Source organism: Lontra canadensis, unplaced genomic scaffold (genome assembly GCF_010015895.1).
Source record: "Lontra canadensis isolate GAN:19392208 unplaced genomic scaffold, GSC_riverotter_1.0 scaffold4, whole genome shotgun sequence".
Classification (NCBI taxonomy): domain Eukaryota; kingdom Metazoa; phylum Chordata; class Mammalia; order Carnivora; family Mustelidae; genus Lontra; species Lontra canadensis.
In genome coordinates this window covers 55,008,362-55,031,236 of record NW_022630998.1, presented here as the reverse complement: position 1 = coordinate 55,031,236, position 22,875 = coordinate 55,008,362, and the positions used below count along the sequence as shown (strand labels likewise).

General features: G+C 42.6%; 1 protein-coding gene across 2 annotated transcripts in view; it reads right to left on the bottom strand.

The window, feature by feature from the left end:
• Window positions 1–16,868, bottom strand: part of PRELID2 (PRELI domain containing 2) — a 63,842-nt gene extending 46,974 nt beyond the window's left edge. Inside the window, exons 1-4 of one of the 2 annotated variants that reach the window (XM_032850930.1) lie at window positions 16,720–16,868; window positions 4,102–4,159; window positions 1,873–1,946; window positions 211–371 (exon numbers count right to left, since the gene is read on the bottom strand). In XM_032850930.1, coding sequence (XP_032706821.1) covers window positions 211–371; window positions 1,873–1,946; window positions 4,102–4,159; window positions 16,720–16,794 — 368 coding nt within the window. In that variant the 5' untranslated portion in view covers window positions 16,795–16,868. Of the gene's footprint in view, window positions 1–210; window positions 372–1,872; window positions 1,947–4,101; window positions 4,160–11,619; window positions 11,708–16,719 lie in introns of those variants that run through there. The other variant, XM_032850937.1, reaches the window with a different exon arrangement.
• Between the last annotated feature and the right edge of the window lie 6,007 nt (window positions 16,869–22,875).

The following is a 22,875-nucleotide window of genomic DNA, read 5'->3' as shown; positions in this document are numbered from 1 at the left end:
TTTTGCCCCTCCCCCCACTTGCCCACATGCATGCGTGTGTGCATGATCTCTCTCTAAGATAAAAAGATTAATAATACGTACCTTATGTGAGTTGTAAACAGACGTTAAGTATGGAATCATAGCTTTTTAATATATGCAGTCATTCGTGCATCCCTGCATCCAACCTACACACACACACACACACACACACACACACACAGCTGATCTTACCAATTTGGATTTTCCATACTTTCCCGGAAGACAGACTCTTCCTTCATGGATGCATATTGTGTCCACGTAAGGCAGTGACTCCGTATAGCCATGTTCCTTTCCTGAGGATTGAGCCAGGATTCCTCTTCCAATTGGATACTAGGGACCTTTAAAATGCTCACCTGTCCAACAGAGAGTGGAAGGCTCTCTCAATTGAGGAAGAGCAAGCCACCTAAAGACTAAGTCCAGAGTTGCTTTCAGTCTTGGGTAATTAAGAGGACAAGTGATGCTCGTATGCAAACTGAGTCCTTGATAATCCAACACACCATAACCTTACTAAATGCTGGTGAGGACATGCAAATGGCCCAGGATTTATGCAGGCTGTACAGTCCATGGCCTCATTCCCCTAACTGCTAAACACTAAGCAAATTATCCACCTCCTTCGTGTCTCCTCTAGGGCTGGTTATGGCCTTCTTAAACTGATGGATTCTAATTGGGCCCACTGATGGGCTCGCATGAAGCAGGACAATATCAGATAAAGTATCTTCTTCATTTTAAACTGTCCAATACCTCGAAATGTATGACTTCCAAGGTGGAGGAGACATGGGAAACTACAAAGGCAGCATTGTACAAGTCAGAGGTGTCCTTAAATTATTTAAGAACTGAGATACCAGACAAAGTTGAATGCCTTTTTAATAATAGATTCAAAGCCTGTATATAGGGCAAAGGCAGGGTATACACCCTCTGGAAAAAGCCAATGATAATTTGCTGCATACAGTGCAACACATTTTCCCATGTGGAAAATAAAATAAAGTTCTTTTTCCTTGTCACATCAGCTTTCTTTCCTTCAAAGAATGTGACAGTCTTAATGCATGACCAGGAAGTGACAGAAGCCACCGTTTTTTCTACAAACAGCAAACAGCACAGCAGTGTAATCTGCAAGCTAATGGGCTTCTCCATCACAAACAGAATCACCTCCAGGTTGAAACAACCACCAGAGACATAGTATGAAATGCACTTCAAGATGCTCTCGTCTTATTTCCTAATGATTCTAAAAGGACTCTTGTCAATAATCCCACTATGATTTAAGTAATGTTATTAAAAATTCCCACTTACCTTTGCCAACCATCACCAGAGTGCTTAAGAATTTCAAAGAGAGAAAACAATTTGCTATCATGAAGATTTCATCATCACCGCCATTATAGAAACACACACAAAAAGACTCACAGAAAACACTGAGAACATTATACTCCCTGAAATAATTTATTCTCTGATAGTGAAATAGAAACTGAAGCTTTTATCTTCCTTGCTAAAGATGAGACTAAATATTTACCATCTGCCCATTTCTGATCATCCTTATCTAAAAGTCATATTTAACCATGGACAGATGAGAAAAGCTGGTCACTTCATGCAAAATGTGCAAGGTATCTTTACAATAATTAAAGGCCATCTCTGTGTCCACTAAGAGCCCTCCACCAAAGAGAAGCAGAAACAGACAGGGGAAAAAACTATCTCTGGTGGCATCTGCCAAAACTGAGGTGGATATGAGAGTGCTTTCTCCCTTTGAGGGCTATAAGGTACACCTGGGAAAATTCTCACACTCCTGTACATCAGAAAATGCTGTCTCTTTCCAGGACTATGTGAAAATCACCCAAATCTGATTAAATTTTAAAATGAATTTACCTTCCTTAAAATTTCTGGAACCACATTCTGACAGACTGCAATCCTCTTTCTATAGATGATCCCTGTTGACACATCTAGAAACAGAAAATTTTTACACTCAAAAAAATTTTTAAGGAAATGTATTCTTGTCCTTTGTCAATAAAACCTTTCATGTCGATGTCAATTTTCTATATGTAGAATTCCCAAAGAAAAATGTTTAACTCAAAATACGGTGTTCCTGACCACTTTTCTGGGCCAAATCATTCCAAATACACTTATCTGTGATCAAAGAATAAGGGTAAGAGAGCTAATTCACACTGCACATTCTGAAGTCAAGGATAAAGAATCACAAACCATTCACTGCTATGGACTATCAATGTCAACCCTCCAATGACAAGGGCCAATGAGCCTTTTGTTCAACTTCAACAAAGAGAATGTTTTAACAAAGAATGGAGAATCTGATTCTGCCACTTTCTACACCAACCATGTTTTCAAGAACAGGCTTCTGGCTACAAAATTTAAATCTGTAATTAATTATATGAGCCACACTCTTTACTCATAGGGAATCAGCTTCCCAGTGACTGGTACTACTCTGCTTTGGAACTTAGTTTCCAGAATAGCACCAATAAGATAAAAAACACAAAATAAATGTGAATTAAGAAAAAGGGAGACTGGTTCAGAGAAAAAAATAACCCTTGAGTGTTGTCTTTTGCCCTGTAAATTAATGTGACTCAGCCAAGCTCCTACAGGGTTTCTCAAAGCTCTGACTAGAGTAGCCTTGAACACTGGTACAAATACCCAGACTACCCAGAAGCCACTGCCAGAGTAAGAAGCGGGCTCATCTCCTTGCCCGCTGGCATTCCTTTAGCCATCCCATCCAAGGTTTGCGGCACACATACTTAAAACAGATTAGCCACTCCTGCAGGCAAAGACGCCCCCATCAATGGTTGAAATTATAATTAATGTTCTTATATCATTTTGCAATGTGCACACTGTTCTCTCATTTGATCTTCACAACAAACTAAAAGCAGGATTATTATTATTTTCCCATTTAATAAATGAAGAAACTGAGCCTTCAAGAAGTAAGGTTATGCAGGTAGTAATCAGGGCTTGAAGTCAGATTTCTCTGATGCCAAATAACATATCCCTTCCACACTGACTGCAGATACATGGGGAAAAAAAGGTTTTTTTAAGGATTTTTTAATTAGAATTAGATTTTTTAACTTAGAATTATGGACATGAAGAAAAGACCCTCAAAAGCAAAAGACAGTGTCGTGCTCACCAAGCACAGAGAAGACTTCAGACTCATGTAATGAACAGTGGCTTATTATATGTTCTCCCAGAAGGTCCAAGAGCAAGTCAAAAGTATACCTGGGTGTCTCCAAAGGCTTATATACTGATTCTGTGCATCACTAAAGCTTCCTGCATGGCCCGGTTCTCAAGTCCAAGCAAGGACAGTGAAAACGCTTCCAGTGAGATACGAATGACAGCAAGCAGTGAAAACTCCTACAGTCTCATTTGGGGGTGAGTAAACATCTCCTGTAGAGGGCCAGATGGTACATTTTTAGGTCCTGTGAGCCCGACAGTCTTATCACAACAGCTCAACTCTGCTGTTATTGCAAGGAAGAAGCCATAGACTATATATAAACAAGTGGGCATGGTTATATGCCAATAAAACTTTATCCACAACATCAAGCAGGACAAGCATAGTTCATCAGCCCCTGCTCTGGTCAATATGGAACCACGCTGTCAAGTACAGTTCTGATTCCATAGTCTAATCACTTTTATAGTCAATTTTACATACATGCTACTAATCACAACTGTTTTGCCATCTATAAAATGATACATGAATATATTATAGGGATACAGCCATGCGATCTTGGGCAATTTGTTTAACCTCTCCATACCTTGGTTTCTTCATATATTAAATGGGAGTAATAATAACACATACACCATACATTAGTCTGAAGATTAAATGAGTTAATATGAGTGAGCGTGCTTGGCATATATGAAGTGCTCAGAAATGTTAGCTATCACTACTGTCATCAGTTATTAACTGAGAGAGTGATAAGAGCATATTAAGCAAGCCTTCTGCTGCTGTAAGTGCTGGGTACTCTTTTCTAACACTTCAAATACAGAGATACACCTGTTTCAAAAGTAACAGGCTATACACACATACACAAACACCTCTAGAAAAATCAGTTTCACTTAATGATCACCACCAAAGTGAGGTACATTCCGAAAACTTACCTCTTTTTTCCTCCACGGTTTTTACAGAGATGACATTTTTATCCATGGGGTTGGGATACTAAATGAAAACACATAAAGAAGAAATACCAAAGTGAGTTCTTTCCCAGCAACCATAGTTCTCTGCAGGAACAGTACATACTTCTCAAGCAACCTCGAAGGCCCGTTTTCAGTCAAGACTCATCACTTCACTACTTGGAACTAGATAAGGAAGACGCTATCATCAACTGAACCAGTATAAACCCAAGAAAAACGTTCTTGAGATCCAACCTAGCTCTGGGCAGAGAAGGGAGGGAGAGCTTAACTAGGTTAATTACGGAACCAGAAATGGAGGGTGTCCTCTGTGCCATGCCGTGTGCCACATGCTCTATTTACTTATACCATCTTGTTTAAATCCCAAAAGAGCCTCTCCGCTGTGACCAGGTCACGTGTTATCATTGTCTCATCTGTCAGAGATGGAAACTGAATGAAGATCTGAGAGTCTAGGATCACCCAGCTAGTCAGTGGGAGAGCCGTGAAATTAAACCAGGCCTAATACAAAGTGAATCTTCCCCTCGAATCGTATGCCACTGCCTGGCAGCTGGGCTGCCATCACAGGAGAACAATTATAGAAGTCGTCTACTCCAGGTGCTCAATAAATCGTTTACCTATTAATTCCCCTGAAAGACAATTTGGATATAACAAGGCTGAAAAAAAAAAAAAAAAAGCTACCACTTTTGTCCTGGCCGTTTACATACATTATTTCAGTTTAATTCTCAAATTAATACCATGAGGTATATGCTGCTTTTTCCCTCTCACATGTGAAAAATAAGGCCCAGATAAACTAAGTAGTTTGCTCAAAACCACCCAGCTCAAGAGCTCCGAGACTAATTTACCCTCAGATATTCTCTACTGCCTTCTAAGCATGCCTACCTACCCTATCCTTAAATCTCCTCAGAATTACTCAAATACAATCCTTTCTATTGCTCCAATACAAAGAAAAAGACTTCCAGAGTGGAAGTGACTTCCTCCAAGCCATAGGACAAGGTGGTCCCTGATCCGAGCCTACTGATCACCCCTTGGGCCCTTTCTCTAGAAGCTCACACTGCTACATGATGTGACCAAACCTAAAAAGGAAATTACAGGCAGTCTCATCCAGGACATCACAAAGTGCTGAGGGGGAATGAAAGCAGTGAAGAGGCTGACAGGCAGGGGAAGTCTTCAGAACCACAGGAAGTGGTATATGTAACTCAGTGTGGGTCTCCTCATCTCACAGCAGCTACCTATACACGCACATGTGAGCATGTGTGTGTGAGAGAGAGAGAGAGGTTGGCTAACTGGTCTACACAGGAAAGGGTCAACTACTTTCACACATATTAAAGGTATCTGTGGCCTCAAAAGACACTGAATGAGAGCACAGGTTCTGTGAGAACCGGAATACGATCTAGTTCAGTCACTCCTCTATCCCTACCACGAGCACAGTGTCTGGCACATAGTAGGCACTCAATAAAGTTTTGCTGAATGAATAATCAGGAAGATGAACCTCGCTGACCTCAGGGGTCAATTTGGAAAATAAACCTCACTTTGCTTGGGGACCTATCTCTGAAGAGAATCCAGAGGGTCAGTCCCCAGCAGCCTTGACACTTCATTGTGCCCCATGCCATAAACTCTGCCATTCACACTTCCATCCTGGCAACTGCCATCTTGAGAACTTGTCACAAAGTGGATTCTTAAGTATTCATTCACTCATTCATTCATTCATTCATTTTTTTGCTCCAGGAATAAATGCTCAAAACTACGATGACTGCTTTTTTGAAGTTTAACCTTCAAGTAACGTCCACTAGGGAGGGTCAGGTTTAGCTACTCTGCTTCTCGGCAAGGGGCCTGACAGAGCACTCCTGAAGCAAGGAAAATATGCAGGTCTTACACAGATCCCCTGAATTACATGTGTGTTTGTGTGCATGAATAAAAACTTTCATACTAAGGTAAAATAAAATGAAAGGATTTCCTTCACAAGTCCTAGTTTGCTCATTTTGTATTCATCAATACTTCCTGAGTATTACAAATATACTAGAAGTTGTAGGAAGATTACTGAACTAAATTACGGAAGAGATGTGAAATATAATCATCAGAGGAGGACAATAATAAAAGCTTTAAAGTTCGGATTACTTCACTAAGTTATCAGTGAAATTCCTAAAGAATATAAACTCAGAAACTTCATACTTTTACATAATTTTAAGATTTCTTAGTAAGCCAAACAAAGGGCAATGACTGAAACAATAATGAAAACTCTCTATTCTTTCTTCAATTAGGAGGTTTTGAGTACCTACCACACCAGGCACGGTTCCAGGCACTGAGGATGTAGTAAAGAAACAAACAAAACTGTAGCCTCTTACAGAGTTTCCATGTTAGTTGGGAAAAACAAACAAAAAAATAAACATACCAGGAGAAAAATCCATCAGACTAAGGGACAATGGGGAAACGGGAAATTGTGGAGGGGTCACCCATTAGACAATGCTTATAAACAACAGGTGATCCTAAACAATTCACTTTAGTAAAATCATCTGCATGATTCAAGTCATTTTCTCACCCAACTACTTTGGGGAGTTGAACAGACACAGCCTCATGTTTCCACATGAGAACGGGAAAAGAAATGAGAGGTTTATTTACAACAGCTAAATACCATGATGTGAAAAGCATATATTCTAACTTTTTTAAAATTAAAGATTTATTGTGCTGAGGCTCCCCCTACCTGGCATTACTTGAAATGATCTAACGCCATCTTGTGGTAACTTGAATATTCATGATTTAATTCATGAACCTTCTGAAGTCAGATAATAAGAGGTTGAGAGAGGGAAGACTCTCAGAGAGGGTCATCTCCAGGAATGCCAATTTGAGAAGACAGAGGCGGTAGACAGTTTCTCTGGACACCTTTTTAAACATGGTGTGACAATGGAGTGGATCAAGCTAAGACCATCGAAGACTTGGTGAGCATCCGCTGATCTACTGCACTGGGTATCAGAGGCCATCTTAGGCATTATCTCATTTAGTAATTCCCCAAAGGAGTAAGCCCACTATTACTAAGACAAGGAGTTTGCACTAAAAGCAGAAATGGCGTAAAGCCTGCACACAAGCAGAGTCACAAAGATTTCCCAATCCCCACTCCTAACCAGCAACTCTCATAGAAGCAAAGTGGTCTAAACACCAGATATCTGCCAAAACTGCTTGCCACCCCAGGACCTGGCTCAGTGAGCCACAAACTGTAGCGGCATAACAATTACCACGTGGGGCCACGTACATTCGCCCTGTGTGCCATATATCCTGGGGGACCTCCAGTATTTTCCAAGGTATATATCACTTCATTTTGAACTTCCTTATGATCTTATTTCCTTTATAGAATGTATAAAAAGAAATCCTTTATCTTTCCCCAAGATATAAATCTACTGCAAATATCACAGTCTAACAAGGGTAAAATGTAGACTTCTCTACAATGTCATATACTTTGCTTTCATTTCCTTTTACACATTGAAAGGTTAAGAGGCCCTAAACTGCAAAACACTGGATAAAAAAGAAAATCTACATTAAGACAAACAAAGAACTATGAAATGTGAGAGGCCAAGAAATTGAGTCCATCTAATTACAGGAATAAGATACAATATATTTATGGGAGGAGCTTCCTGAAGATACAGTTATTCACCTTTCTTATTTACAAGGGGAAAATATACAAGCTTTCATAAAGCCTGTTCTTAAAATAAGGAGTTTTTAAAATGCCAACTTTCCAAAAAAGCTCAGAAGTTAATGCCTGCCTTTTATAATAACACCTCCCCAAAAAAAGAGTTAATGACCTCGGAAGGAACCATTGTTTCCCAACTTCCAAATGGCATCATTCAAGAAAGCACAAGGAAGCAACTAAGCTGACAGGTCTATATGATTAGTTGTACAAAGGTCAAGCGGACCTAAAATAAGTCTATATATTAACATTTCTGTTTCATAAGCACCACGAGAATCTTTGCTGCTTTCAGAAATGCATGTGCAAACGGGGTGGAGCTGCTGAAGAGAGACCTGGCCTTGAGCTAAACAAAGAAATCACCATGAACTGCGCCAATTTATTTTTTTTAAGATTTTATTCATTTGGGGCGCCTGGATGGCTCAATGGGTTAAAGCCTCTGCCTTCGGCTCAGGTCGTGATCCCAGGGCTCTGGGATGGAGCCCTGCATCGGGCTCTCTGCTCAGCTCTCTCTCTGCCTACTTGTGATCTCCGTCTGTCAAATAAAGGAATAAAATCTTTAAAAGAAAAGAAGATTTTATTCCTTTATTCGACAGAGAGAGAGATCATAAGTAGGCAGAGGCAGGCAGAGAGAGAGGGAGGAAGCAGCCTCCCTGCCGAGCAAAGAGCCCGATGCGGGACTGGATCCCAGGACCCTGTGACCATGACCTGAGCCGAAGGCAGAGGCTTGACCCACTGAGCCACCCAGGTGCCCCAGAACTGCACCAAATTAATGAGCTAAACGCAACGCTGTATCTTAGAGGAAAGCAAAGCTAATTTTATACCAAGATCAAATGAATCATTGATTAATCAAAATTTCAATGATCAAGGACAAAACATATTTAAGTCAATAAATTTTTGAATGGTTGTTTCCTGGCCTTTCAGATCAGCAGGAGAATGAAGTAGAAAGAACAAAGGACAAGGAGCCAAGACGTACAGACAGTGATGCTGCCATCTGTGAAGCCAGGGATACCCAAGGCCTGTCTGGCTGAGAAAAGTTATGGTTCTAAGCAAAGGCCGACGATGTCACATCACCATTATTCATTCAAAAATGTCCTGACAGGAACACCTCTGTGGCTCAGGAGGTTAAATGTCTGCCTTCAGCTCAGGTCATGATCCCAGGGTCCGAGGATTGACTCCTGCATCAGGCTCCTTGCTCCGCAGAGAGCCTGCTTCTCCCTCCCTCTCCTTCTGCCCCTCCCCTTTCTTGTGCACTTGCTCACTGTCTGTCTCTCTGACAAATAAATAAAATCTTAAAAAAAAAAAAAGTCCTAATAATTGGCAATGACATAATGAAGTTTTTGTTGTTGTTGTTTTAACATATAATGTATTATTTGTTTCGGGGATACAGGTCTGTGATTCATCAGTCTTACAGAATTCACATAGTCAAGTTTTTAGAAAGAAACAGCTTACAATTATGACACAAAGGAAAACTCTCCTACCTCAATGTTAAATGCATACATAAACCAAATGCATTTAAAGATACAAAATCTACAAAATAATTGACCAGTACCATGATCCAAACAGACAAAAAAAAAAAAAAAAAGAAAGAAAGAGAGAGAGAGAAAAGAAGAAGGAAGTATCCCACATTGCAGGAGACTAAGACATGACAACAAAATGCAATGTGGGATCCTGGACTGATTCTTGGATCCTGGACTTTCAGAAAAATGACATGAGTGGACTACTGTGAAATTTCAGTAAGGTCGGTAGATGAGTTAACATCGTATCAATGCTAATTCCCTGGTTTTAAAAGTGATACACTGGGGGGCACCTGGGTGGCTCAGTGGGTTAAGGCCTCTGCCTTCGGCTCAGGTCATGATCCCAGGGTCCTGGGATCGAGCCCCACATCGGGTTCTCTGCTCTGCAGGGAGCCTGCTTCCTCCTCTCTCTCTGCCTACTTGTGATCTCTGTCTGTCAAATAAATAAATAAAATCTTAAAAAAAAAAAAAGTGATACACTGGTTTAGGGAAGCTGGGTAAAGGAATTCTTCCTCCGTTTTGCAATATTTTGTAAGTCAAATAGTTGCTGACCCTTGAACAACATGGGTTTGAACTGCGTGGGTCTACTTCTATGTGGGTTTTGTTTTGTTTTGTTTTTTCAGTAAATACGATACAGTACTGCATATGCATTTTCTCTTCCTTACAGTTTCCTTAACATTTTTTCTTCTCTAGGTTTCTTACTGTCAGAATACAGTACATAATGTACATAGCATACAAATGTGCTCATCGACTACTGGTATCACGGGTAAGGCTTCCAGTCAGTGGCGGGGTCCTCGTAGTTAAGTTCTGGGCAAGTCACAAGTTACACAGATGCAGAGTTTAAATTGTGTAGGGGCCAGGGCCCCTAAAACTATGTTGTTTTGGGTCAAATGATTTCTCAGTGAAAAGTTAAGAAATAAAAGACAAAACGAAAATGAGAATACAGAGTGCTGAAAACAGAATGAGTTTTGAATCCAAGAGACTTCAGTTTGAAGCCCACCTGTGTGAGTCTTGGCCAAATTACTTTAATCTCAGCCTGCCTTAGTTTCTTCATCTGTACAACTGGGGGGGAATCCATCTCAAAGAGTTGTCAGAGAAATTAAAGGGAATAACGTTATATAAAGTACAAACACCAGGCCAGTGCTCAATAAACAGTAGTGGTTTTTGCTGCTAAAGAATGAAACCAACATTTTTAAAACTTAGTTTCAGGACTTCAGTGCCTATCTTGCAATTCACTGTGGTGTGGCACTGAGTATATGCCTAGTATCTTCCTGGAAACCAAACAGATTTAAGCGATTAGTTAAAAATTATTAGAAGATATTTCTTCTTTTCCAGACTTGTAAAACTTCATAAGCTCATGCTTTATTGATTCAAAGTCGGTGTGACAAGAACTCCTGACACATTCCTATTAGCATTAGGGAAGGCATCATGTCAGAGAAGTAGGAGGACTAGAGAGAATATTTACTTTTTAAAAAGGCAATAAGCTCTAAGTACTCTAAAAGCTGTCACAGATTTACAATTAATATATGGAGTGCCTGGCTGGCTCAGTCAGTGAAGCATGTGACTCTGGATCTGGTAGTTGTGAGTTCGAGCCCCACAGTGGGGTAGGAATTACTTAAAGATAAAATCTTACAAAAAAATACGATCCTTGCCCCACACACTATGTCTGTAATATGCCCCTGACAAAGCATTCATGATAAAAATTTATGTATTTCCCTCTGTCCCCTTGACAGTGAGCTCCTTGAGGGCTCAGGTCATGTTTTATTTACGTCCTCATCTCCCAAGGGCAAAATGATACACAGACTTATTATAAATGTCCACTAGTAGACATATGAAACTTTCACTATTACTCCTTTGATAGTTAAAAACTACCCGAGTTTTTATAAACTGATTAAGCCACAACCACCACTATGTAAGTTTCCAAGCACACCTTCACGTCATTCAAACAACAGTTAAAAAATAAGTCATAATTCAAATGTGCACCATTTATTCATGCTCTTTCTTTTCTTTATTATTCCAGGTTGGTGAAGATTTCTGCCGACTACTTCTCTCAGCTTTTTATTTTCATATTCATAGAATCAATGTGAGAAATTATTGTGGTTAGTATTACTATCAAGATTTTTACCAAGTACTTTAATGCACCTACTGTGTGCCAACATGAAGTTAAGTAGGTTACATGCAACTACATGTGTTATCCACTTAATTTCCCCCAACAATGCCAGAAGACAGTTACTATCATCGTACTCCGCAGATGAGGACCCTGAGGCAGAGAAAAAGAACTGACTTGCCCAAACTCACACAGCTAGAAGCGCTCCGTACCCCCGTCTGATGTCAGAGCCCGTGCTCTTTCCATTTGCACCATTCTGCTTCATGTTGTACCTAATCTTCTTCTAGCAGGATTGAGGATAAGAAGATAAAAGAAAGACTATTACAGTGTAAGTAAAAAGATAAATGACTGTTATGTTAAACTAGCCCTATAATTTGTCAAATCATTTATTTCAGAAATATCAGTTTACCCCAAATATTTCAGGATTTTTTTCCAGGAAGAGACGTTCTCCACAAGTGGCAGATTTGCAAGGGAGAAAAGATAGGATCAGAAATGGAAACATTATTAATTACCCAATCAGCTTTCTACTCTAAATGGAAATAGCCATTCATAAATCCCCTTTATGAGTTTAAGGGTAAACACTCAAACCATTTTGTTCAGCACAGCAGGCTCCTGGCTAGAATAAATAAAAACCTGAGGCCACTGTGTTGAAGCAAAAAGAAATTATTTTAATCTGTCCATTTTATTATAGGGCCGTAAGACTGAACCCCACACTAACTTCCATCTGAAATTACGCAGGGCTAAACTCCAGAGTGGTGCATTTTATTCACTCATTCCACAAGATTTGTTGAGCACCTACTATGTTCTAGGATCTCTTTGGGTGCTTGGGATGCATCAGGAACAAATGAAAGATCTCTGCCCATAAAGCTTACACCCTATTCACAATGCCTGCTTTGCCTACAGCACAGAAAGAAAATCAACACAAACAACTCTATAGTAAGAAAAACTCTAACTTCTCTGGCCTTAACTGAGTATAAACAAGAACATCCAGTCAACACAAGGGCCCTCTGAGTCCTTTTCAATTACTTTAAATTTTAGGCAGACAACACTGAAGAAGTCTTTGAATCCAGCTCATGAATGCAAACACAGCAAACAGACCCACGTAAGCTTGTAGAGATGAGTGAGCTTCTGGCCTGCATGGACGCAACCTTGCCTGCTCTTTTTAGGTGGTTTTAAGTAAAAGGAAGGAAACAGCTATAAGCAGTAAGAGCTGGAAAGCTTAAGAGTCATACAAAGAAGCCTAATGCACTGTCAGGTGCACCAACAATATAGTGCATGGAAACTACAGTTTAGCATCTGATGAATAAACCATTTTGGGTTTCACAGCATTCCTCCATAAGGGTTCATTGAGAAACACTACATTCCATGAACAAAGAGTTCTGTGGTGTTTGTTTTCAAGGTGCCACTTAGCTTTGAAAGCATGTAGCTAATATTTTGCCTGTGGTATCCAACAGGCAGGTGTAAGAAGAGCAAACATTCCTCAGGTTTTAAAAATAGTAGTATATAATAACTTGGAAGGCAAGTCCTAACATACCAAAAGACGTAGATCAGTAGACTCTATTTAAAATAGAACATCCTCGGTGCTGAAACAGCTTCAAACATACCATTGTGCAAAATCAGATTAAATGCTTCCAGAGATCCTCGTATGATTGTTCCTTCTGCCAAGTGCCTTCCTTTGAAGAAAAAATACATAAAGACTAAAAGAAAAATAAAAGTATATTAACCCACAAAGATCATTCCTACTACCTTACACTTATAAAAAGCTTATGATTCTCAAACCCCCACACATATGATCCTCACAACAATCCTGGGAGACAGGTGAGGTACGTGGCATTATTGTTTCACAGACATGAAATTAAGGCAGTAGGGTTGTCGCAGGTCAGCAGCAGGCACAGGTCTACAGCCACCTAGTGGAAGAAGCACTGAGACAGAGCAGGGACCACACTTAGGTCCCCACACCCAGGAAATGGCTAACAGCCAACAATAACCCAGTTTTCTAGCCCTGCCAGCAGGTACTGCTTGCCATCAGAAACTAAGCTGGATGCCAAGGGGAACAAGCTCCAAACACCAACGCCCCATACACTTCTCAACTGGTCTGATCCACCTCAGACACTGTGCAAGCCCTCCACCTAAGAGGGATGCTGTGAAAACCAAACCAATCTAAGCCTAGATGGACCCCCACTGATGACCCTTTTTCAGCCAAATCCTCCTTAAAACCCTCCCAGACCGCTCCTTGGGGAGCCAGACTGCAGAATCTTTTTTCTGTCTCCCTTGTACTGAAGTATTAAGCCCTGATAAAGCCTTGCGTGGAACACCCACTCAGCATCCAATTCTAGAGCTTAGACAGCCCAAGAGCCTGACTGGGTAATAGTTCCTCTTGCTAATTTTCAATAAATATCCCCATTTCCTGTCCACTAGCCCCACTGTCTGTGAGCTTATGGAGCCCACCACCCAGATGAGGCCTCTTTCTAATTTGCATAAGGGCACAATACAGACTATATAAAACTGTGTCCCAAGGCCACCCAAAAACCACTTTTAATGGGGAAAGCACAAAGATTAGAATCCAGATCTAGTGACTTCCAGTTCATGGCTTTATGTAATGTAAGGTGAAATGCTCACAGTAAGTAGATTTACTGAAATCTCATAACTTATTGACTCACACAGCACCTCTGAGGCATTGTTTTGTGAATAAAAAGAACAGAAGCATGGTGTCACCCATAGTGTTTGCATTGTCCCACTGCTAGGCCTTTTCTGAAAATATTCTTTCCCTAGCCCTACCTTCCAAAATATCCTATTTACTATGTGCCTGTCACTTGGCCAAGTGTTCTGTAATACTAAAACGCTGTAACTAAATGCAGCTCTGTGCTGTGAATGACCTCACCTGTAAACATATGGCACACAAAAACCAGCCAGCTGAGCCCAGTAAACCCACAAAATCCTGAGACCCAAAAGTTTACCACTGGTTTAATTCACTAAGTAACAGGGGTGATTTGTTACATAGCAACAGAAAACTGAAACACTGTATTTTCTCACCTTAGCACACATCAATACTATACCCTTATATCAGGCACAGAGGGTCCCAGATGAATAAACCCTGAGAAAAGACTAGACAAAAGAACACTGGGATTGGATAAAGAGCACAGCAAAGATGATTCCGGATTTCCCCCTCAATGATCATCTGAGTGCCTATTATGTGGTAGGCCACATAGCCTGGAGATGGAGGTTGAGACTCTGGATTCAGATATGAAATCCTGGCTTCCCAACAGCTGGCTGTGGGAACTTGGAAAAGTTATTTAAACTTCTTTGAATCTCAGTTTCTCTAGGTAGTGAAATGGAAATGGGCCTTAAATCCTTCCCACAGCTGCTGGATGAAGTAAACGGGATGATGTATGAAAGCACTTCCTCCCCCTCCCTTCTTCCTTAAGAAACTCCTATATACACTTCAGCCATCATTTGACAAAGGCCGCTTTTTCGGGAAAGCCTTTCCCAATGACCACCCTGGGGAACTTTAGCAGGATTTCTCTGCTATATTTGGTCCCAGCAACGTGAACTTTCTCTGCATAAATACACATCACCAATTTTAAGTATGTGTTCATTAGCTGTTCATTTATTAATGTCAGTCTCCCCAACTGGAAACCATCAGCTCCATGAGAAGAGCGTCTATTGGGTGGGCCCCAGCACTGAGCCTGGCACACAGGAGAAAAGTATCTCTAAACACCTGCTGAATAAAAGAAAAGCATTTAGCCCAGAAGCATGACCACACGCAAAGTCCTCTCTAAAAGAGAGCTTGGCATTGTGCTATGTGCTTCTGCGGGAATGAGTCCTCCCCCAAGAAGCTTAGTCTCATAAGGAGAAAAGGTATGTGCGCAAGTAACTATCCAACACTGGAGAAGATGGTCAGTGATGCCTATATCAAGTCTCCCCCAGTTCTGTCAAGATGGAGATCAGCTCTTGATAAGGATAATCCAGAAAGGCATTCCAAGGGAGCCATGGCATTAGGGAACCCACACTCCAGACTGCCAGTCCTAATAAAAAAAGGAGTGTGCACTGTTTCTCCTTTGGGCCCAGAAGTCTGGCCTAAGGCAAAGTCTCCACCAGATCCACAATTCATGCTCTCAGTCATTTATTCATTCATCATTTACTAGTTTTTATTGAGCACTTTACTAGGTGAAAAATACGAACGATCTGACACGGGGCGGGGGGGACCTCTATGGCAACACCATGTTAACCAGTGTCCTAATCAATCCTTAGGACCTGGGTCCCCAACCGCATCACCCATAGAGGTCCCCTCTTACCATTTAAAAAACTAACTTCTCCCAGCCTCTCTGTTTTGCTTCTGCATTATATATGGGGCACACTGCCTGGTAGCTGCTGCCCAAAGCAAATTAGAATTCTTGCAAATCTTGCTTTAAAAAGTGAACGCTGAAGGGGAACCTAAAATGCCTTCTAATACAACACTCTTATCTTAGATGAAGAAAGCGAGGCCTAAAAGAGAAGATGACTCTTGACCAATGAAGTAACTAGAGTCAGAGACAGACTACAGTTCAGGAGTCTCAGCTCCCTGGCCTGGATGCTCTGGATTTCTCAAGAAATTCCCTATTCTACTGCCAGGAGCATAGTCCTAGAAGGAACCCCTGGGATAACGAGGACCACTGAGCAGTGAACCTAGGGTGCAGTATGAACAACTCAACATTTTAGAGGCCTAAACACCAGCCTGAGCACTTACATGAATTATCTCACTTGATTCCTCACAACCAGCCCTTTCCATTAGTACTTTTATTTCCCCCATTTCACAGATCAAAAACACTAAGGCACAGGGAGGATAAGCTACCAGTTTCAAAATATATTAAGGTGGTAGAGCAACAGTGCTGAGTAAACCAGGGTGATCGTTTCCACCGCTCCCACTGGCTTGTACTGGGCGGGGGGGGGGGGGGGGTCGTCCATGATGTACTAGAAAGATCAACAAGTCACGTGCAACCTCAACCAGGCTCCAGAACGTGCATTCCCTAGGACTGTGGGGCGGGATGTGAACGTGCTGCTGCGCACGGAGCCTTCCCCGCACTCCAGGGAGCGCTGGGGAGCCTTCGAGGAAATGCACTTCCACCCACGCCCCGCACATCCCGAGGCAAAACCCGCAGCTGGGGCGCGAGAGCGCGGACTCGAACTCCCGCGGGGGCAGGGGAAGGAGCAGGGGCAGACGGCGGGCGCCCCGGGACACAGACGTTTGGGCCGGGGGTCGGGGCGGCCGGGGGGGGAACGCGGGCGCGGCCCGGACCGGAGCGGGCGGGTACCTTGCGGAGAAAGCTGGCGACCACCTGCTCGAAGGGGTACTTGTACACCTGGCGCACGTCCACCGTGACCCCCATCCCCGCACGCCCGGCGCCGGGCTCTGCCGCCGCCGCGGGCGCCCACACCCGCCCCGCCAAAGGGGCGGGGAGAGGATTTTTTCCTCCCTTTTCAAACTTTCGAAACTTTATTGTCCTCCGGCAGGAACAGACGTGCAGTCGGGCCCCGCCCCCTTCCGCCACCGCGGGGTGTGGGCGGCGGGCCTCGGGAGGCGGGGACGCGGCCTCGTGGGTCTGGGCCCGGTAGGCGCCAGGAGCGGCCGCTCCGCCCGCGGCCCGGGAGCCACCGTCCCGGGCTCTGCGCCTCTGGAACCCTGCTTTTCTGTTGTCACCTCAGACGCAGCAGCCCTAAGAAAAGTGATCATAAATACGGAAACTACCCGGCCTCCAAGTCTGGGTTGTAATATAACCCTCCTCCGTGTTGCTGAGTCCCATGTGACAAAGGTCAGCAACTGCAGGACACACACGACCCAGGCAGCCGCCTCAAAAGCTTTAGGTTGGGCTCATATACCCTGGGAGTGTTCAGGAAATAAAGAACTCTCGGCTTAGCATGTCCGACCCTGTAAGGGAATTCCTATGCTCCTCAAAGTTGAAACACCATGGAGCAAGGAACAAAGGGACATGGGAAGAATGTGAGTACTTTTCACTGGACTGCACGGATTTTCCAAGATCGAGCAAGTGAATTCATTTATTCAGTAAGTTACTCGACCTATCACTTACCGAGCATCTACTCTGTGCCAGGCGCTGTGGTAGGAACTGCACATTCCGTAGTGAATAAATTATGGCCCCCGCTGGCAAAGAGGATGGGTGAGCCAGGCGATCTGACATCCAATAAACAAAACAGGAAAACAAACACGATAATGGATTATGGTTACGCGGATGGGGCGTGATTTTAGCTAGAATGAATAAGGTAGTTCTCTGAGGTGGTGACCTTCACGTTTATCTCGCCTGCTACCAACCCACATAGTCATAGCAGCACTGCAAAACCACACACTTGGGTAAACCCAGCTTCCCATTACTCAGGGCTTCATTCCTGCCACGGCAAGAGGCTGGAGACAAATACACACCCACCATAACAGTCCTGCTTTCAAATTCATAACCACTAATCTCAAGGGGCCTTTTAATGGTGCTGGACAAAAAAAAAAAAAAACAAACAAACAAACAAAAAAAACCTACATTTCTCTCATCCACTAACTGTCCCACAGTCTTCTCACCTCAAATACCCCACACTTCCTTCCCAGCCATATCCTCAGATGACTACCTTGCTTCCTCTTTTACTTAGTAAATAGGAAAACACTCTTGGCCACATCTGTCTACTCACCTGTCCAAATGCCCTGCCCTCTCTTCTATTCCTGTGAGTGAACTGTCCGTGCTCAGTTTCAGGCCAGTCTCTCCACTGGTCCACTGAGCCCTCTAGTGGACTCACAAATGGTTAACAGACAGCTCTCCTTCTGAAAAACCACCAAAACAAGGCCTGGATGCCTAACGATGGCAGTTACTGTAAACACTCCCACCACCGCCAATTTCAAAATACCAAAGTGATGTCAGTAAGCATGGAGGTGGGAAAGACACATGCAAAAATGCACTCATGTGTGGTATTTCTACCATCCACATGCAGCACACATGACGGCAAGAACATAGGTAATGGAGCCAGTGCAATCTTGAAAGGGAACAAAGCTGGAAGTATCACAAATTCTAGATTTCAAGATACACTACAAAGCTATCGTAATCAAAACAATACGGTACATACACTGTTGGTGGGAATGTGACTTGGAGCTGCCACTGTGAAAAACGGTATGGAGGGTCCTCAAAAAGTTCAAAATAGAACTACCTACCATATGATTCAATAATTCCACTATTAAGCATTTACCCAAAGAAATTGAAAACACTAAATCTAAAAGATATATGCATCTCTATGTTTATTGTAGCATTATTTATGATAACCAATATATGAAAGCAACCTAAGTGTTCATCAATAGACAAATGGATAAGGAAGATACTGTGTATATCCACACATATATATGTATGTATACATATATGTATATAACAAAGGATAGTTGGAAGAAAGGCAAGCAGGGAGAAGGGCACTCCCACCCCTGTACTAAGAGGAAACTAGCCTTAGAAGGAAAAAAGCTCCAGCCTGTTATTCTAGGCTCTACTCAATGCCCCAGCTTTAAGTAGGAGAACTTACAACTTGTCTGTAACAGAAAGAAAAAGAATGGCCTTGGGTATCCTAACCCAGACCCACGGAGCCAGCTCAAAAGCCAGTAGGATTTTTTTTTTTTTTTTTAAGATTTTACTTATTTGGGGCGCCTGGGTGGCTCAGTGGATTAAGCCTCTGCCTTTGGCTCAGGTCATGATCTCAGGGGCCTGAGATAGAGCCCTGCGGCGGGCTCTCTGCTCAGCGGGGAGCCTGCTTCCCCCCCCTCTCTCTCTGCCTGCTTCTCTGCCTACTTGTGATCTCTCTCTCTCTCTCTGTCAAATAAATAAATAAAATCTTTGGGGGAAAAAAAAAAGATTTTACTTATTTATTTGAGGTGAGCGAAGACGAGAGCCTGATGTGGGGCTAGATCCAGGACTCCAGGATCATGACCTGAGCCAAAGCAGACACTCTTAACCAAATGAGCCACCCAGTCAACCCAGCCAATAGGGAATTTAAACAAAGAGCTTGATGTGGCGGCCTGCAACTAGCTGGCATGGTTTAAGGCAGTGAGGGCCACCACCCTATTGGTCCCAACCGCTACAAAATACCACCCTAAAAGAAGCCCTTCACCCTTTCCCATGGGAACAACTATCTAATAGATGAGCCTGTGGACAAAAATCTGATTGGATGACAGGCACGTGGAGGGTTAATCAGATTAAAACATTCAAAACCCAAGAGCCCATAAAACCCCTAGATTTAAATGTCAAACCAGCAACCCTCTTGGGTCCCCTCCCTCTTTGGGAGCTTTGTACTATCGCTCAATAAACTTTGCTTTGCTGCCCACCACTCTTTGGTTTACCTCTTCATTCTTCAAAGTGGCAAGACCAAGAACCACAGGCACTAAAGGAAAAGAAATCCTGCAACATATATATAATGGAATATTCCACAATCATAAAAAAGATGAGATTGGGGCATTTGAAACAACATGGATGGAAGTAGAGAGTATTATGCTAAGTTAAATAGGTCAAAAAAGACAGATACCATATGATTTTACTCATATGTGGAATCTGAAGAAAAAAAAAAAGCACACAATGAGTAAACAAAGAGCAGAAGCAGACCTATAAATACAGAAAAACAATTGATGGTTGCCCTAGCAAACATGGGTGGTTGGATGAGCAAAATGGGTGAGAGGGAATGGGAGGTAATAGGCTTCCAGTGAATAAGTCACGGTAATGAACCGGGAGAGCTAGGTTCTTATCTCACAGAGTCAAAGAATGAATCTCACAGAGAACAGAGAGTAGAGCGATAGAAATTTAAGTGAAGACACAGAACGAGCTCTCAAGACTGAGAGAGTTGCCACTGAGCGCCTTTAGGGATGGTCTTCTATGGAAAACTAACCAGGGGACTTAAATCCTTCTAACATTTCTATTGATAACATCACTGAGCTAGGACTAGTGATAACATCTTCAGTGGCTTATTTCTTTTTTAGGGTCTGGTTATTCTTCATTGCTCACAGGTGATTATCATAAAAAGACACCCACCCCACCCGCCTAGGGCAGGATGGTCAGATGTGTCCCCTTATCTCTGGTTCTCCCCCCGCCCCCACATTTTGGGGATTTCTGGTAGCCTGATCACAGAGCCCCTTATCTGTCTCTCCCTACCTAGCCCCACCTGTCCCTTACGCAGTAATAAAAGGTACAGCCCAGAGAATACCGTCAACAATACTGGAACTGCCATGTATGGTGGCAGAAGATAGCTACACTTGCGAGGAGCAGAGCATAACACATGGAGAAGTTGAAACACAATGTTGTAGACAAGAAACTAATGTAACACTGTATATCAACTATACCCAATTTTTTAAAAAGTCTTTCTTTAAAAGAACACAGGGGTGCCTGGGTGGTGCAGTTGGTTAAGCAACGATCTCATGGGTCATGAGGGCTTCACAGTCATCTGGGAGTCAGCTTGGAGATTCTTTCCCTCTGCCCCTCTTCCTTCTTGTTCTTGTTCTCTCTCTCTCTCTCTCTCTCTAAAATAAAGAAATAAATCTCAAAAAAAAAAAAAAAGGAAAACAGTTAATGGTAAATGTAGTAATACAATTAAGAAGGGATAAGTTTTGAATACCTATTACCTTTTTTTTTTAGATTTTATTTATTTATTTAACAGAGAGAGTACAAACAGAGGGAGCAGCAGGGAGAGGGAGAAGCAGACTCCCCACTGAGCAGGGAGTCTTACCTGCGGCTGGATCCCAGGGTTCTGGGATCGTGACCTGAGCCGAAAGTAGACGCTTAACTAAGCCACACAGGCACCCCAACCTAAAAATGGTTTATTTAATAGTAAATATATGTGATTTAATATTTAATAATGTCTATTTAACAACACACCAATAGGATTCAGAACACAGTAGTCCAAAATAGGGCACCAGAGCATATTGAATATTTCACAGTTGAAGGAGTTTGAGAAAATGGCAGACGCAGGAAGTTCTGTGACCTTCCCCTCCCCTTGCCTCAAGCAGATCCTAAGCTGTCTTTTAAGGAGTGCTCTCTGCAAACCAGAAGGAAAGTAGCATCCTTATCTCCAAGATGGAAGTTTTCCAGAAGAATCCAAACAAACATGCCTTGCCAAGTTTCCCAACATTGATCACACTTACCTTATACCTTTTGTCCTATTAGATTTGTACACTACCACCTGCTTGTCCTCAAACCTTATATAAAGACCCTAACGTACAACAATTTCTTCAGGTCTTTGTTTCTGTGTGAAGGAGCCCATGTCCCACAAAACTTAGAGTAAGTAAATATGTATGCATCTCTCATCTTTGTCGGTTTAATTTTCAGACTTAGCCAGGGACCCTAAGACAGTCAAGAAAAAACTTTTACCTGCCCTACACAGCTATACTGCATTGCTAAAAAGTTCCTTGTCCTCTTTCTCATCCAAGGACATCTCTCTATCCATACCTGGCCTTTCTTCCCTCATCAATTTTGCCTCTACTGGATCATTCCAACCCACACACTCTATCAGATATGCTGTGATTTCTTCCATCTTAAAAAAAAAAAGCCACTCTTAACCTCACACCACCCTCCAGCTCTAGTCTAATTCTCTGCTCCATTTTTGCTCCTCAAAAGAGTTGCCTATAATCTCTTGAACACATTCCAGTCAATTTGGGTCCCTGCCAGTTCACTGAAACTATTATTGTCAAGGTCATCAATGACAAAATGGCTAAATTCACTAGTTAATTCTTAACCCTCACCTTACTACACCTAAGAGCAGCATTTTCTTGAAATACTTACAAGGAGTGGAATGGAGGGTTGGATGTCAAAGCCCTTAAAAGTTGATTATATGTAGAGAGCAACTGTACTATACATACTATACAGAAAAAACCAACCCCAGCCTCCCCTGGGGGTTATAGAGACCCACAAAGGAGAAAGAACTGACTTGTGGAGTTGATGGTGACCCTCATCTGCCTCTGCTACCAGAGAATAGCTGGACACTGGGTGTGAAACAGGAGACCCCTGCCAGGCTGTGTCCTGCACCCCCACTCCACTCTGACACCACTTTCTTCTAGAATGTATCCTTGGGCAGCTGCTTGCCGACTCCTGATTAGCTGCCCACAAAAGGCCAAGGTTGTGTCCTGAAAGATTAAAGGACCCAGAACCTGTTGGCTTTAGCTGGGCGGGTTGGCTGTAAGAACACAGGCCACCTGCCTACTCCAAGGACGTCGGGGTACTCTGAAGGTGGAAACGTGTGCCAGGCTTGACAAGGGAAGCTACTGCCAAGGAATCTTGTGGCTCAGAATCCCAGCCAATTTGCACAACAGTCTCACCTGCTGTGTCCCCAAGGAAGAGAGAAGGAACTGCAAACAAATTCCCATTGCTCTGAAACTGGGTGGCTTAACTAGTCAGAGGTTTGAGTTTGGAAATCTGCAAACCCCCCAAGTTCCTCGTTTGGTCTTTGAGACACCCATC